This window comes from Scyliorhinus canicula, chromosome 4, assembly GCF_902713615.1.
Source record: "Scyliorhinus canicula chromosome 4, sScyCan1.1, whole genome shotgun sequence".
NCBI lineage: Eukaryota > Metazoa > Chordata > Chondrichthyes > Carcharhiniformes > Scyliorhinidae > Scyliorhinus > Scyliorhinus canicula.
Genome location: NC_052149.1, coordinates 148,887,463 through 148,901,462, shown reverse-complemented (window position 1 = coordinate 148,901,462; position 14,000 = coordinate 148,887,463). Strand labels below are relative to the sequence as shown.

At 45.5% G+C, this 14,000-nt stretch overlaps 1 protein-coding gene across 1 annotated transcript in view; it reads left to right on the top strand.

Annotated features, from left to right (window-relative positions):
• LOC119965073 (slit homolog 3 protein-like) overlaps positions 1 to 14,000 on the top strand; it is a 758,703-nt gene that overhangs the window by 673,021 nt on the left and 71,682 nt on the right. Inside the window, exons 30-32 of the mRNA XM_038795337.1 lie at positions 1,465 to 1,602; positions 4,347 to 4,587; positions 9,187 to 9,317. Coding sequence (XP_038651265.1) covers positions 1,465 to 1,602; positions 4,347 to 4,587; positions 9,187 to 9,317 — 510 coding nt within the window. The remainder of the gene's footprint in view (positions 1 to 1,464; positions 1,603 to 4,346; positions 4,588 to 9,186; positions 9,318 to 14,000) is intronic.

Below are 14,000 nucleotides of genomic sequence, written 5' to 3'. Positions count from 1 at the left end.
TCCCTTAGTGTTCTAAACATGGGCGGGGTTGCGGGAATAGGGTGGGGGATTAGGCCTCAGTGGATGGTCTTTCGAAGGGTCGGTGCAGACTCAATGTGCTGAATGGCCTCCTTCTGCACTGTAATGACTCAATGAAATTGCACCAATGAACAAGAAATAAAATTGGGTGGTATCTGATCTGATCGCGGACTTGCACAGAACTGAATATCGAATGTGTGGTAAATGAGTGGCTCAAGCAATTCTGCCTGTTTGCAACCAGGCACACTTTCCAATTCCACTGCCAACATTTTTAAACTAATAGTACACACCCCTCCCTCTACTCCACCCCCCCCCCCCCCCCCCCCCCAATTTATTGTCTTGTTTTGGTGCTCCTGTGCTCCTTCCTGCAACCCTATGCTGTGTATTATTTCCAATTGATATGTCAAGCAAGAAGTTCTGTAGCCAGGACATTGCCATCTGCCAAGCGATACATAAAAGGTGCCGACTGTCCATCACTCTTCCCTAGTTTACCCCAGAGAACACAATCCTTCTGCTTGGGAACTGGCTAGGAATGGGTAGTCAGATTAGTGAGGGACCAAGCTAATGTTCCAGCTCTTGGTGGTGCTATATTCTGGCCCTCCAGTGTATGACCTGTCTCCAGTTTCCTCCCTTCTTTTCCTTACTTAGAGGTCTCACTCAATTCTACTTTGTTCTAAATCACTTTGAAGCATTGAAGAGCAATTGAAGGTGGTTTTCCCTCCCCCCCCAATTCCCCTTCTTGCTTCATGGGGGAACATCTTGCTGGGCTACAGTTCAGTAGGTACGGCTAGCCTTCAAGCACCTTGGCCAAGTGGCCATTCTTCATGTATAGACCCAGACAGTGAGCATCGGGAGGGTATTTGCTTTGGAACTGACCGTGATCCTGTTTCTTCTCCGTGTCCCCACAGAGGCTTTCCATTTGTGCACCATTTTTTGAGAACTCGGAGGGAGATTTAGCTGGTGCAGTGGTCATGTCAATGGATCAGTAATCCAGACACATCAGCTAATGCTGTCGGGACATGGGTTCAAATCCTACCATGGCAGCTAGTGGAGTTTACGTTTAACTGATAGATCTGGAATTGAAAGCTTGTCTCAGTAATGGCGGCCATGAAATTGTTATCAATTGTCATAACCCCTCCCCCCCCCCTCCAACTTCTTGTTTAATGTCCTTTAGAGAAGGAAATCAGCTGTCCTTGCCTGATCTAGCCTATATGTGACACCAGACCCACAGCAATATGGTTGACTCTTAACTGGCCTTTGAAATGGTCTAGCAAGTCATTCAGTTCAAGTACGATTAGGGATCAGCAACAAATGCTGGCCTTGCCAACGGTGCCTATCCCCATGAAAGAATAAATTAATTTAGTGTGGTCTTGCAGTGATTGCAGTATGCAGTGTCATTTCCCTGTGTTGATAGTGAATTTCTCCAATCTTTTCCACTTCCAACAGATGTGAGTGCTTGCCTGGCTACACTGGTGGAAACTGCCAAACTAACTATGACGACTGCCTGGAGAATAAGTGCCAACATGGTGCACAGTGTGTTGATGCCATTAGTGGATACACATGTGTCTGTCCAGCAGGCTTCAGGTAAGAAAATAGTTTTTTTGTTGGGAAAGGGCAAAACTGGACTTCAAGTTATATCAGCTTTCTGTTATATTTAAATACATATTTTCTGATGTCCATAGAATTCACAGTGCAGAAGGAGGCCATTCGGCCCATCGAGTCTGCACCGGCCCTTGGAAAGAGCACCCTACCCAAGCCCACACCTTCACCCTTTCCCCATAACCCAGTAACCCCACCCAACTCTAAGGGAAATTTTGGACACTATGGGCAATTGATCATGGCCAATCCACCTAACCTGCACATCTTTGGACTGTGGGAGGAAACCGGAGCAACCGGAGGAAACCCACGCACACACGGGGAGAATGTGCAGACTCCGCACAGTAGCCAAAGCCGGGAATCGAATCTGGGACCCTGGAGCGGTGAAGCAATTGTGCTAACCACAATGCTACCGTGCTGTCCTTAAGTCTTCGCCCCTGTTGTATTCTTGTCTGAAAAATTATAATGTTCAGGTTTCCGTCCTTGGCAATAACATCAACCCTTCAATAGATTATATCTGGGCTGTGTCTGTGGGCATGGCTTTGTGTGAATCTCTACAGTGCAGAAAGAGGCCATTCGGCCTCTCTGAAAGAGCACTGTACCTAAGCCCACATCCCCATTCTATCCCTGCAACCCTACTTAACCAGCACATTTTTGGACACTAAGGGGCAATTTAGCATGGTCAATCCACCTAACTTGCACATCTTTGAACTGTGGGAGACCTGAAGGAAACCCACGCAGACACGGGGAGTCACCTGAGGTCAGAGTCGAACCGAGGTCCCTGGAGCTGTGATGCAGCACTGCTAAGCACTGTGCCACTTGTATATCCATGTCTGCATTCATGTCCGTGTTGGTGTATGCGAGTGTTTGTCTTGTTTCCCGAAAGGCACTTTTTCCAGAGCATAAGCAGATATACTTCCCTCAAAAGATCATGGTTACTGGGAATGGGGACTTTGAAATTGACCATTGACAAGACATGAATCGGGAGAGCATCAAAAGCAGCCCTGAGGAATGACGAGGACAACTGGATGGGTCCATCTCACTAGATCGATACAGATTTGGGACCTCCTAGATCTGTTTCCTCAGTGCCATTCTGTGGTACTAATGCTTTTTCCAGTGGTGTTCTTTTCTAGGCAAAGGTTTACTTCTTTTTTTTCTGGAAATGAATTTGCTGTGACGCTCTGGTCTGATTTGTGAAGAAGGTGGCACAAGTCCTAACCCCAAATAGCTACTATACCATCTCTGGCTTGCTTTTCCTCCACCCCACCAAACTCGGCACAATCCCACTTCCAGTTAGCAGGAGCTACTGGGAAGGAACCAGTCGGTCATGTGTCTTCTGTCCTTATCTTATACCGACAAATGTTGTAGATTCTGCTCAGCTCAACATGAGTTGAAGGAGCAGGAGTTGAATCACTGTCCACTAGCACTTCGTTATCACTAAATAGTGCAGGCCCTCGTTCATTCACTGATATTTAATGTAATTCACTGTGATCCAGAGGGTAAAGGGACTGACACCTCTGATAAAATCTTAGAATCTGCAGCAGTTATTCCAGCCTGTGATCTGGAATGGCAGAAGTAATACCAAACTGCAAGTATACTATTATCTATTGTTCTGAAAGGCATTAGGGTGGCGTAGTGGTAATGTCACTGGACTAGCAATGCAGAGGCCCTGGCTAACACTCTGGGGACACAGGTTCAACTCCGACCACGGTAGCCGGTGAAATTTAAATTCAATTAATTAAATCGAGAATATAAAGCTGGCCTCAGTAATGGCAACCACGACCACCATCATTGATTGTTGCAAACACCCTATGGTTCCCTAATGTCCTATAGGGAAGGAAATCTGCCATCCTTAACCAGTCGGGCCTATATGTGACTCCAGACCCACAGCTCTCAGTTGTAGCAATTAGGGATGGGCAATAAATGCTGACCTTGCCACCTACCCCTATGTACCAGAAAAAATAGTCGAGTAAAAGAAACCTTCAACCGGTATGTGTGAAAAGCTTTGAGGTTGGCTACACTGGACATTCATGAGCATAGGTTGCTCTGATTTCATTTAAAATAAATGGTTTTGTTGGCATAATGTCCGACTCTTCTTGTGTTGTGAAGTGAGAGATCAAAACGTCAGTGAAGTATACATGGTCACAGCCTGAGGCCATAGATGACATTACTAGATTATTGTATGTAATATCTGTACACATTTTCCATCACGGCTCAGTGCCTTTCATGGTGATCTATAACTGTGAAGAACCGATTGGTTACTCAGGCACATGTGTGTGAAGCACTTCTGAAAAAAAAAGAGCAGCATTTTTCAACTTCTTTTGTCTGAAGTCAAGCATGTAATTCGTGACATCAACACTCTCATTATGTGCAAAAGCATTATTCAACTCTACAAGACACCATTTGTAAGAACCAAATCTCCAACAGTTAGATCTACCTCCTGTCTAAACAGTGACCATCCTTGCTCCAATGCCTGTGAAACCCCACTAGTTATCTCTTTCCACATTTATACCACTCATGGTACAGCTACCCTCTCTGTCAAAACAATAAGCATCTTATTCATTGGTACTGGGTGTAAATGGTTTCATTGTATAGAATGTGTTGAAGAAAATTTAATTATTGATCTCAAAATACAGAAATGATGCTGCTGTCTCCAATCAGCTCCTTTTGATTATCGTCATGTTTATTCTTCAACTCACACTGGGTTGTTTGTGCTCTTCTCGTTTCTTCAGCGGACTGTTCTGTGAGATTCACCCTCCCATGGTCCTGCCCCGCACCAGCCCCTGTGACAATTACGACTGCCAAAATGGTGCTCAGTGCATCGAGGTGCACAGTGAACCTGTCTGCCAGTGCTTGGCCGGCTTCGCGGGACAGAGGTGCGAGAAACTTGTCACCGTCAACTTCATTGGGAAGGACTCTTATGTGATGCTGTCCGCCTCCCAGGTCCGGCCGCAAGCAAATATCTCACTTCAGGTAGGGATTTCAACAGAGTGACTTTTGAGTCCCAGAGGGGTGTAGGTGCTGATTAAATGTGGATTACCAGGCGCTGCACCTGCATTTTGCTGACCATGCATATGTACTTATGAGCAGATCATGCTCCATTGTACAGACTCAGTTCATTTGCATAATTTTGACTATTTTGCTGGTAAATCATGTGGCGCATCAGTGGGCAAAAACGTTGAAGACCAGAAGCCTAAGATAAATGGCTGGTTTTCCATAAAGTGTTGTCTGTTTGTTTGTCAGTTGATGAGGCTCCAAGTGTCCACACCTTGACCATGTTGGAGGCCTGTGGGAAAACGCAACACAAACTAATGGTGTTTTATTTTGTTGGGGGGGAGTATCACCCAGGCTCAGTGTTCTATCCTGTTCCTGCTCAACATGCTTCTCCTGAAACAACTATTCCAAAATGGATGCTTAGTAGCTTATGGATAGCACTCTAACCTTTGTAACTGGAAGAAGCAGCTTTGTAGCAGGAATAGGCCATTTGGCCCTTGGTGCCTGCTCTACAGGATCATGGCAGATCTGGCTCTGGTCTCAACTCCACTTTCCTGTCTGCCTCTTATGACACTTGACTCCCTCGCCTATTAATAATCTGTCTAACTGCCTTAAATAAATTCAAAAACCCAGTCTCCATTATCTTCTGGTACCACACACCAACGACCCTCGCTGGTTTAAAAAGGAGACCTTTAATTTTTAAATTTTGTCCTCTTGATTTAGTCCCCCCCCCCCATGAGAGAAAGCAGCTCCCCGATATCCACCCGATTAAATCCCCTCAAATCTTATATGTTTCAATAAGACTTCCACTCACTCTTCTAAAGCTCAGTGGGTATAGGCCTAACCTGTTCAACTTTTCTTCATGAGACAACTCCTTCATCTCAGAAATTAGTCAAGTGAACCTTCTCAGCCCCATCTGGAGCAATTATATCTTTTTTTTTGAATAAGAAGACCAGAACTACACGCAGTACTCCAGATGTGGTCTTACCAAAGCCATGTACAGCTACTGTAAAACTTCCCTACTTTTATATTCCATTCATCTCCCAATAAGCTCCAACATTCCATTTGTCTTCTTAATCACTTTACGTGCATCCACACTAACTAATATTTTGTGATTCATGTAAGATCCATCTATACCACCGAGTTCAGCAACCTTTCTCCATTTAAATAATACACTGCTTTTCTATTCTTCCTGCCGAAGTGAACAAGTTCACAGTTACCCACATTATACTCCATCTACCAGTTTTTTCCCACCCACTATTACCCTCTGCAGCCTCTCTACCTCTGCGTAACTTACTTTCCTCCCTACCTTGATGTAATCAGCATATTTAGCTACCATACATTCACTTCCTTCATCCAAATAATTGATATAGATTGTAAATAGCTGAGGGCCCAGCACTAATTCCTGTGGCACTTATTACAACCGCGGACCAGGCCTCAATAATGGCTAAGATACTGGACAGAAATCCCAATTTTTTTATTTTTATTTTGTAAGACTCTGAGGAAAGGATGCCTCACTTCAGGAGTGATTTCACCCAAAATAGAGATATGGTATATTGAAACAAACTTTATTACTAACATAAATTAAAATATCTTTATCATCACACAAGAAATTAGCTTACAATTACCCCTTACACCATGCTAATCAATATAGTGGCACAATAACCCTTAACTACTATCTTCATTCCCACTTAAACGACAAAACCATCTCAGGTCAACATCCACTTTTAAACACTGTTAGCAGACTAAGGCATATTGGCTTAAGAAATGATCTTTGAGGCTGTTTTAAGAGATAGACATGAATCCTGTCATATCAATGCAAGAACTCTGGCTGTATTTCTTCCAAAGCTGCTTCTCAACTTGTTTCCACTTGCCTTCCAGCCGCACAACTAAGTCTGAACTATTTGGAAAGTAATTGCTAGTCTGTCTACAGACAGACCTTTAACTGAACTGTATCGAGCGTAGATGCTGGATGTCTGTTCATATCCCAATCGAAAACTAAACTGCTTTTCTGCAAAATGCCTGGTGCCTTTCTTGCCAAGCTGAAACACAATGGGCGCAATCTACTGGCTGCACTGTAATGGGGGAGTGACATGGCTGGTGGGTGCCAGGATATACCTCTTCTGGGATCTATCCAGTGAGTGTTTGGCATATTAGAGTGAGGCCACTAGTCTCACTCTAATATGCACCTGCCTGTTCTACCAAGGCCCTGGGATCTCAACCCATGGCCTCAGAGATCTAAGCCGAGTGCTATTCATACTAGTCCCCACAAATGGGGACCAGACAGAACGACCCCTGGTGGGTCTCCAAGGAGATTGGAGGCCTACGTGTGGTTGCCCTACGGGCAGGGTGGTACCATGGCCCTGCCGGTTCCACCTAGGAACCCTGACACTGCCAACATGGTAGTCTGGCAGTACCACCTGGATGCCACCCAAGTGGAACTTCCAATCAGGGTGCCAGGCTGGCAGTGCCAAGGTGCTAAACTGGCATTTTTCCCTCGCCAGGTATCGAGTCTGGGGGTGCCCTTCCCATGTGAGGAGGGGCTCAACGACCCCCTCATAGGTATGATTTAACGGAAATGGAATAGTTTCTTAGTGTCATTTCAGATGGGTTTGGCTGGCAGTTTCTCCCTGGCTCTGTCGGTGAGTTTCCCATCACTGTCTAACCACGCTGAGTCATTGCTTTGGGCCCTGGGGCCCTGGGGAGTTACTCTCCGGACTAGCCCACACTTCAACTGAAGAGCTGAACTCACTGGCCAGACCGGCTGTTCAGAGACTGGGAAACATCCCAGGTGCCGTTCCGCCTGGTCAATGTTTGTCTGGACCCAGTACTAATCGATGCCCGGCTGGGGTCTCCTTGGGAATGCCAATAGATGCTGGTAGCCAATTAGATCCGAGGTCAGCACAGTTAAGTGGGTTCTTAAACCCACATAACTCTGCAAAACTGGGTCCTGTCCATTGTGGTCAGGGCCCAGAACACAATGTCTCACAAGATCTGGTTAGATCTTGTGAGATGTAGCAGCCGTCGTGAATCCCGGGGAGACCTCTCCCGGTATTTCCTGGCCGAGTCCCTGTTCCAATTTGGTAGATCATGCCCATAGTGTGGTATATGCCTCAAGTCCCATGTCCATGTTCTACAGGAATCCTATCCCTTCTGTGCAAAAGAACAAAGAACAAAGACAGGTACAGCACAGGAACAGGACCTTCGGCCCTCCAAGCCCGTGCCGATCATGCTGCCCGTCTAAACTAAAATCTTCTACACTTCCTGGGTTCGTATCCCTCTATTCCCATTCTATTCATGTATTTGTCAAGATGCCCCTTAAATATCACTATTGTCCCTGCTTCCACCACCTCCTTGGCAGCGAGTTCCAGGCACCCACTACCCTCTGTGTAAAAACTTGCCTTGTACATCTGCTCTAAACCTTGCCCCTCGCATATTAAACCTATGCCCCCTAGTAATTGACCCCTCTACCCTGGGGAAAAGCCTCTGACTATCCACTCTGTCTATGCCCCTCATAATTTTGTAGACCTCTATCAGGTCGCCCCTCAACCTCCGTTGTTCCAGTGAGAACAAACCGAGTTTATTCAACCGCTCCTCATAGCTAATGCCCTCCATACCAGGCAACATCCTGGTCAATCTCTTCTGCACCCTCTCTAAAGCCTCCACATCCCTCTGGTAGTGTGACGATCAGAATTGAACACTGTACTCCAAGTGTGGCCTAACTAAGGTTCTATACAGCTGCAAAATGACTTGCCAATTCTTATACTCAGTGCCCCGGCCAATGAAGGCAAGCATGCCGTATGCCTTCTTGACTACCTTCTCCACCTGTGTTGCCCCTTTCAGTGACCTGTGGATCTGTGCACCTAGATCTCTCTGACTTTCAATACTCTTGAGGGTTCTACCATTCACTGTATATTCCCAACCTGCAAGAGATGTTAAATACTGATTCATTGTCTCATCATCTTTAGGCATCGTGTTCATCTGAATAGCCGCAATGATAATAGGCTGCAAGCTACTTCAATGATAATCAGGCTGATAAGGGGGGTGTTTCCACAACAAGATATTGTATCCAATGGTAGACAGTTTAGAATCCATTGCTGCACTTTTATGTGTGTGAGTTTTGCTCGTCACGGAATGAGGAAAAAAAACAGTTTTCACTAAAGAGTCTAGGCATTCAGTGTTTGCAACAGGAATTGCCTGCTTGATAAAGCATAGTCCAAGTGTAAACCAGAACCTCCTCTGCATTGACCCACATCATGGGACAGTCCCTGCAATTTCCCAGCAGTTACTCTGAGATCAGTTACAATATAAGTTAGGTATTTAATTAAGCACTCTCAACAAAGACACACCATGGGCTCATAGTTCAGGTAGGCTTGGGTTATATGCTGGAGACCACCACCAACAATCACGGTTGTTGCCTATCCATTTATCCAGAAAGTGTGTGAATGTGGGAAGGAGATGAGCAGAGCACATAAAATGAGAAGCAACAAACAGGCTGAAGATAGGACAGACATAAAGTGTACATTTCGGGAGATATAATAAAATCTGGTCTAACGTATTTTCTCCCTGTATGGTTAGGTTGCGACTGACAAGGACAACGGTTTATTGCTGTACAAAGGTGACAATGACCCTCTGGCTCTAGAACTCTATCAGGGACATGTTCGGCTGATATACGATGCATCAAGCTATCCCCCCACGACTGTGTACAGGTAAGTTTTGCATCTGCCCAATTTGTGTCAGTTGACTTCAGATTGCCAATCACAGTTTAGTGGGCTGGGCAAAATTACTCTCAAGAAGCTTCTATTCCACGCTCACCACTGGACAAGACAAGGGAAAAATGGGAGGAGGACCTCGGGTTTGAAAAAGGGTGGGGACTCTGGAGCAAAGCAGTGCACAGGGTCAACTCCTTCTCCACATGCTCAAGGCTAAGCCTAATGCAGCTGAAAGTGGTACACAGAGCCCACTTAACCAGGACCCGAATGAGCAGGCTCTTGCCGGAGATAGAGTGCAAATGTGGACGGTGCCAAGGATGTATGGCCAACCACATCCAGGTGTACTGGTGATGTTCCAGACTTGTCGGGTTCTGGACAGTCTTCTTCGAGGCGATGTCCAAGGTTGTGGGGATGAGGATGGAGCCAGCCCGTGAGTGGCAGTCTTCAGGGTATTAGAGCAGCCAGAAGGAGGGAGGGAGGGAACAAAGAACAACAGAACCCAACCATACCCAACACTTAATAGTGCACGTAGCACCATGCCACCAAAAGACCAGGTTGGAAGACCCAACAAGCAAAGAAGGCATGCCAGAAAATGGGAAGGGGAGAGGGATTGGGAGAAGTCAGGAGCAGGGTGCCTAGCCAAAACTAGGCACATACTGAGAAATACAAATTGTAACTGATGTATATAATGAGTGATAACCGATGTATATCGTTTCGGTGCATATTCACGCTCATCTTTTGCTTTGTATAAAAAGAAAAACCCTAATAAAAGCATTTTTAATAAAGAAGCTTCTAATCACAGAACCACAGAATCCCTGCAGTGCAGAAGGAGCACATTCGGCCCATCAGTTCTGTACCGACTCTCCGAAAGAGTACCCTACTTAGGCCTATTCACCCCTTGTTATAACCTGCCCAGATCCTATTGGCTGGGGACAATTGGTTACAACATATTACTTGGGAAATATGAACTCCCCCAATGAGAGGGGCTGGGGAAATCATTAGCAGTGCAACAGTATAAATAAAGCTGACCAGTGTGGGACTGGCTAGAGAGAGAACTAGTAGTGAACTAATGGCCCGATGTACAAATTCTTGTAAATAAAGTTACTTTCTGTCTCACCCTACAAACTCGTGCTGGATTCTTTCTAGCCCTCACAGAACCCCTCCATTCCCGTAACCCCGCATATTGATCATGTGCTAATCCACCTAACCTGCACATTTTGGACTGTAGGAGGAAACTGGAGCACCCAGAGGAAACCCATGCAGATACAGGGAGAAAGTGCAAACTCCACACAGTCACCCAAGGCTGGAGGCGAACCTGGGTTCCTGGCGCTGTGAAGCAGCAGTGCTGACCACTGTGTCACCGTGCTAGCAGGCAGAATTAAGTTAGAGAGTACTTTAGAGGGCTAAACTACCTTTTACGTTACAGGGGTGAAGCTGTGTTTTTTTTCCTTCCATTGCCTGAGTACCTGAGCACAATGGCAGGACATTCTGAGGACTGAAGGCATAGGAGAGCCACTGGACCCTGGATCTTGAGTGCAGGATATCTGCCCCATGACAGTAAATCCAGGGTGTTGGCCCTGTTGTGCTCTGGCCTCTCCTTGCTAGGCAGTGGAGCTGAGAATGCAATGAAATCAAGCCATGATGTTGAATGTACGAATTTGTAGGGTGAAACAGAAAGTAACTTTATTTACAAGATGTTGAATTTATTATTGGGTTCTCACAGGCAGACGAAAAAGGCTTGTTGAGGTTAAAACACCAGCAGTTAAGTGTGTGGATGTAATGTTTTGGGATTAAGCATCAATTTCATAGGACATTTGCTGTTAAAATATCTAAATTGTAGCTGTTAAGCTGAAAGAATTGATCAATCTATTGTGTATGAAGTGTTTAATGTGAAAAAGCAGCACTTTGTATAATACTGTACAAGCATGCCATTAATACTAATTACCATACACTTCAGCTCATTATACAGGAGCTGCGTCTATGGTGACAGTTTGGGTGGACACCTGCCCTCATCTGTCGATTCATAAATGTCACGATGACAGCCATCTGCTCCCCGATCAGATGGCTTTTATAGATTGTCCACATCCATAAAAGCTCAGAGCTGGACAAAAACAGCGTGAACTCTAATTACGTTATATTGATAAAGAATGAGGTCGTCACTCAAAGTGACATCTCATTAACATAAGATTAATGCCTTCATACCTGCGTCGAGCCCTCACCGCTGAAAATAATTCCATTGGTTAACGCGTTACCCTTTTATTAAATGTCACACTGTTATCTTGTTAGCTCAGCGAGAGAGAGATGGAGCAAGATTTAAATATTTGAGTCAAATTAAATCAGGACTGGTAAGGAAAGCAATCAGACATTAGATTCCCTCCAGCCAGGGAATAAGTCTTAAAAACGTAGCTCCCAAAAGGCTGATCCAAGAAAGCTTTTCATTAAATTAGGGCACCCACTTTCCCCGATGAAAGGTTGTTTTGAATTCAGTAAAGGTTTGCAAATATTCTTGGAAAACTGCACATGGCAGGTTGCATTGAATAATTGCTTGCAGATGTCCTGCTCATTTCCTCAGCACTACCTTGGCTTTTTCATAGCCTCTGATAGTACTAACATTCCATTCTCTCCCAATGTTCCACCATGTTGCATTCTAAAAACTCTTTTTTCCTCCCTCGGGTGGTGATTTAGGGGGACTGCACCCTCCTTCTGTCAAAATACTGTCAACTTCAAATCAGTTCTTGTCATTTCAAGATCTCCTGGCTGTTAAATCTTAGATGCTGTCAGCTGAAGGAAAGAATAGTAAAGCGGGGAAATAAGAATACTGGTCTGAACATTTTTTCTTCTGGGAGAGTTCTCCGACTGTTCCACCGTTGCTTTAAGTAAAGAACGAGAGAACAACATAATTCCTACAGTGCAGAAGGAGGCCATTCAGCCCATCAAGCCTGCACCGACCCTCTGAAAGAGCACCCTACCTAGGCCCACTCCCTTGCCCTATCCCCGTAATCCCATCACCTCGCCTAACCTGCACATCTTTGGACACTAAGGGACAATTTAGCACAGCCAATCGTCCTAACCTGCAGTCTTTGGATTGCGGGAGGAAACCGGGGCATCCGGAGTAAACCCACGCAGACATGGGGAGAAAGCGTAATCTTCACACAGTCACCCAAAGGCTGGAATTGAACCAGGGTCCCTGGCGCTGCAGGCAGCAGTACTAACCACTGTGCCACCGCCCCACGCCCAAGGATTCAGTAATTCCACAGAAACATGAGAACTAAAAGAGTCTTGAAGTCTATAATAATCATTTGGACTCAGGATTGAGAGATGATCTAGACTCTGGGCTGGATTTCCGCTACCGATTCAGGTAGCTCAAATCAGGGATTTTCCCAACTCGGCAGACCTGCCTAGGTCTTCAGGACCCCTTGACTACCCATTTGTTAGTTCTGAGGAGGCCAGTCAGGGTAGAGATGGCCCACTGACCCTGGAAGCAGATCTTGGGTGGCCATGGGACCAGGTGAATGCTGAGGTGGGCTGGCAAGAAAGCCCACCTCGGTTCTCTAGGAATTCTCAGCTGCTGTAGAAGCTGTTAAGCCATCTAGCCTTCACACTTTCTCACCACCCCCAACAAGCATGTCAACTCATGCCCCGCCCACCCCCTTGCTGTGTTCCCTGTGGCCCTTCATACCTCACCCTCATGCCACCTCAAGAGCCATTCACCCAGTATCCACCATGAACAAACCTCAGGAACCATGTGGAGAAGAAAAACTAAGTCTCTAATAATCAAATACATCTCTCACTCATACACACTTGATAGTGAAAAAAACCTCCATTCATGGAAACCTGTTCAAAGCTCTTATGTGTTCTCAAGTGGTTAATCTGTTATGTAAACAAATTTCTATGCAGACCACATATCAAAGGCAGCTCATCCTTTAAAAGCCTCCTTAAACTATCAATCAAACTCTGAACTGAGAACCCCCTGCTGAGATCATTGTAGCTTTTGAAACTCAGCAAAGCTTTTATAATGAATAATAATAGCCCTTTGGGAAATGTCAGCAAAGTGCTATATTGAAAGTGGGCAGCATGATAGCACAATGGGTAGTACTGTTGCTTCACAGTGCCAGGATCTCAGGTTCGATTCCCGGCTTGGGTCACTCTCTGTGTGGAGTCTGCACATTCTCCCTGTGTCTGCGTGGGTTTCCTCCGGGTGCTCCTGTTTCCTCTCACAAGTCCTGAAAGACATGCTTGTTAGGTAATTTGGACATTCTGAATTCTCCCACAGTGTACCCAAACAGGCACCGGAATGTGGTGACTAGGGGCTTTTCACAGTAACTTCATTGCAGTGTAATGTAAGCCTACTTGTGACAATAAAAATATTTGATTATTATTATTAAACTCAACAACCAGATGCTAGCTCATTTCTAACCTACCCCAATAGCCTGTCAATCAAAGCAGTCCAACCAAGGGCAGCACAGTGATGCAGTGATTAGCACTGCTGCCTCACAGAGCTGAGGTCCCAGGTTCGGTCCCAGCTCTGGGTCATTGTCCATGTGGAGTGTGCACTTTCTCCCTGTGTTTGCATGGGTTTCACCCCCACAACCCAAAGATGGATTGGCCACGCTAAATTGCCCCTTAATTGGAAAAAATGAATTTGGCACTCTAAATTTATTTTTTTTGAATTAAAGCAGT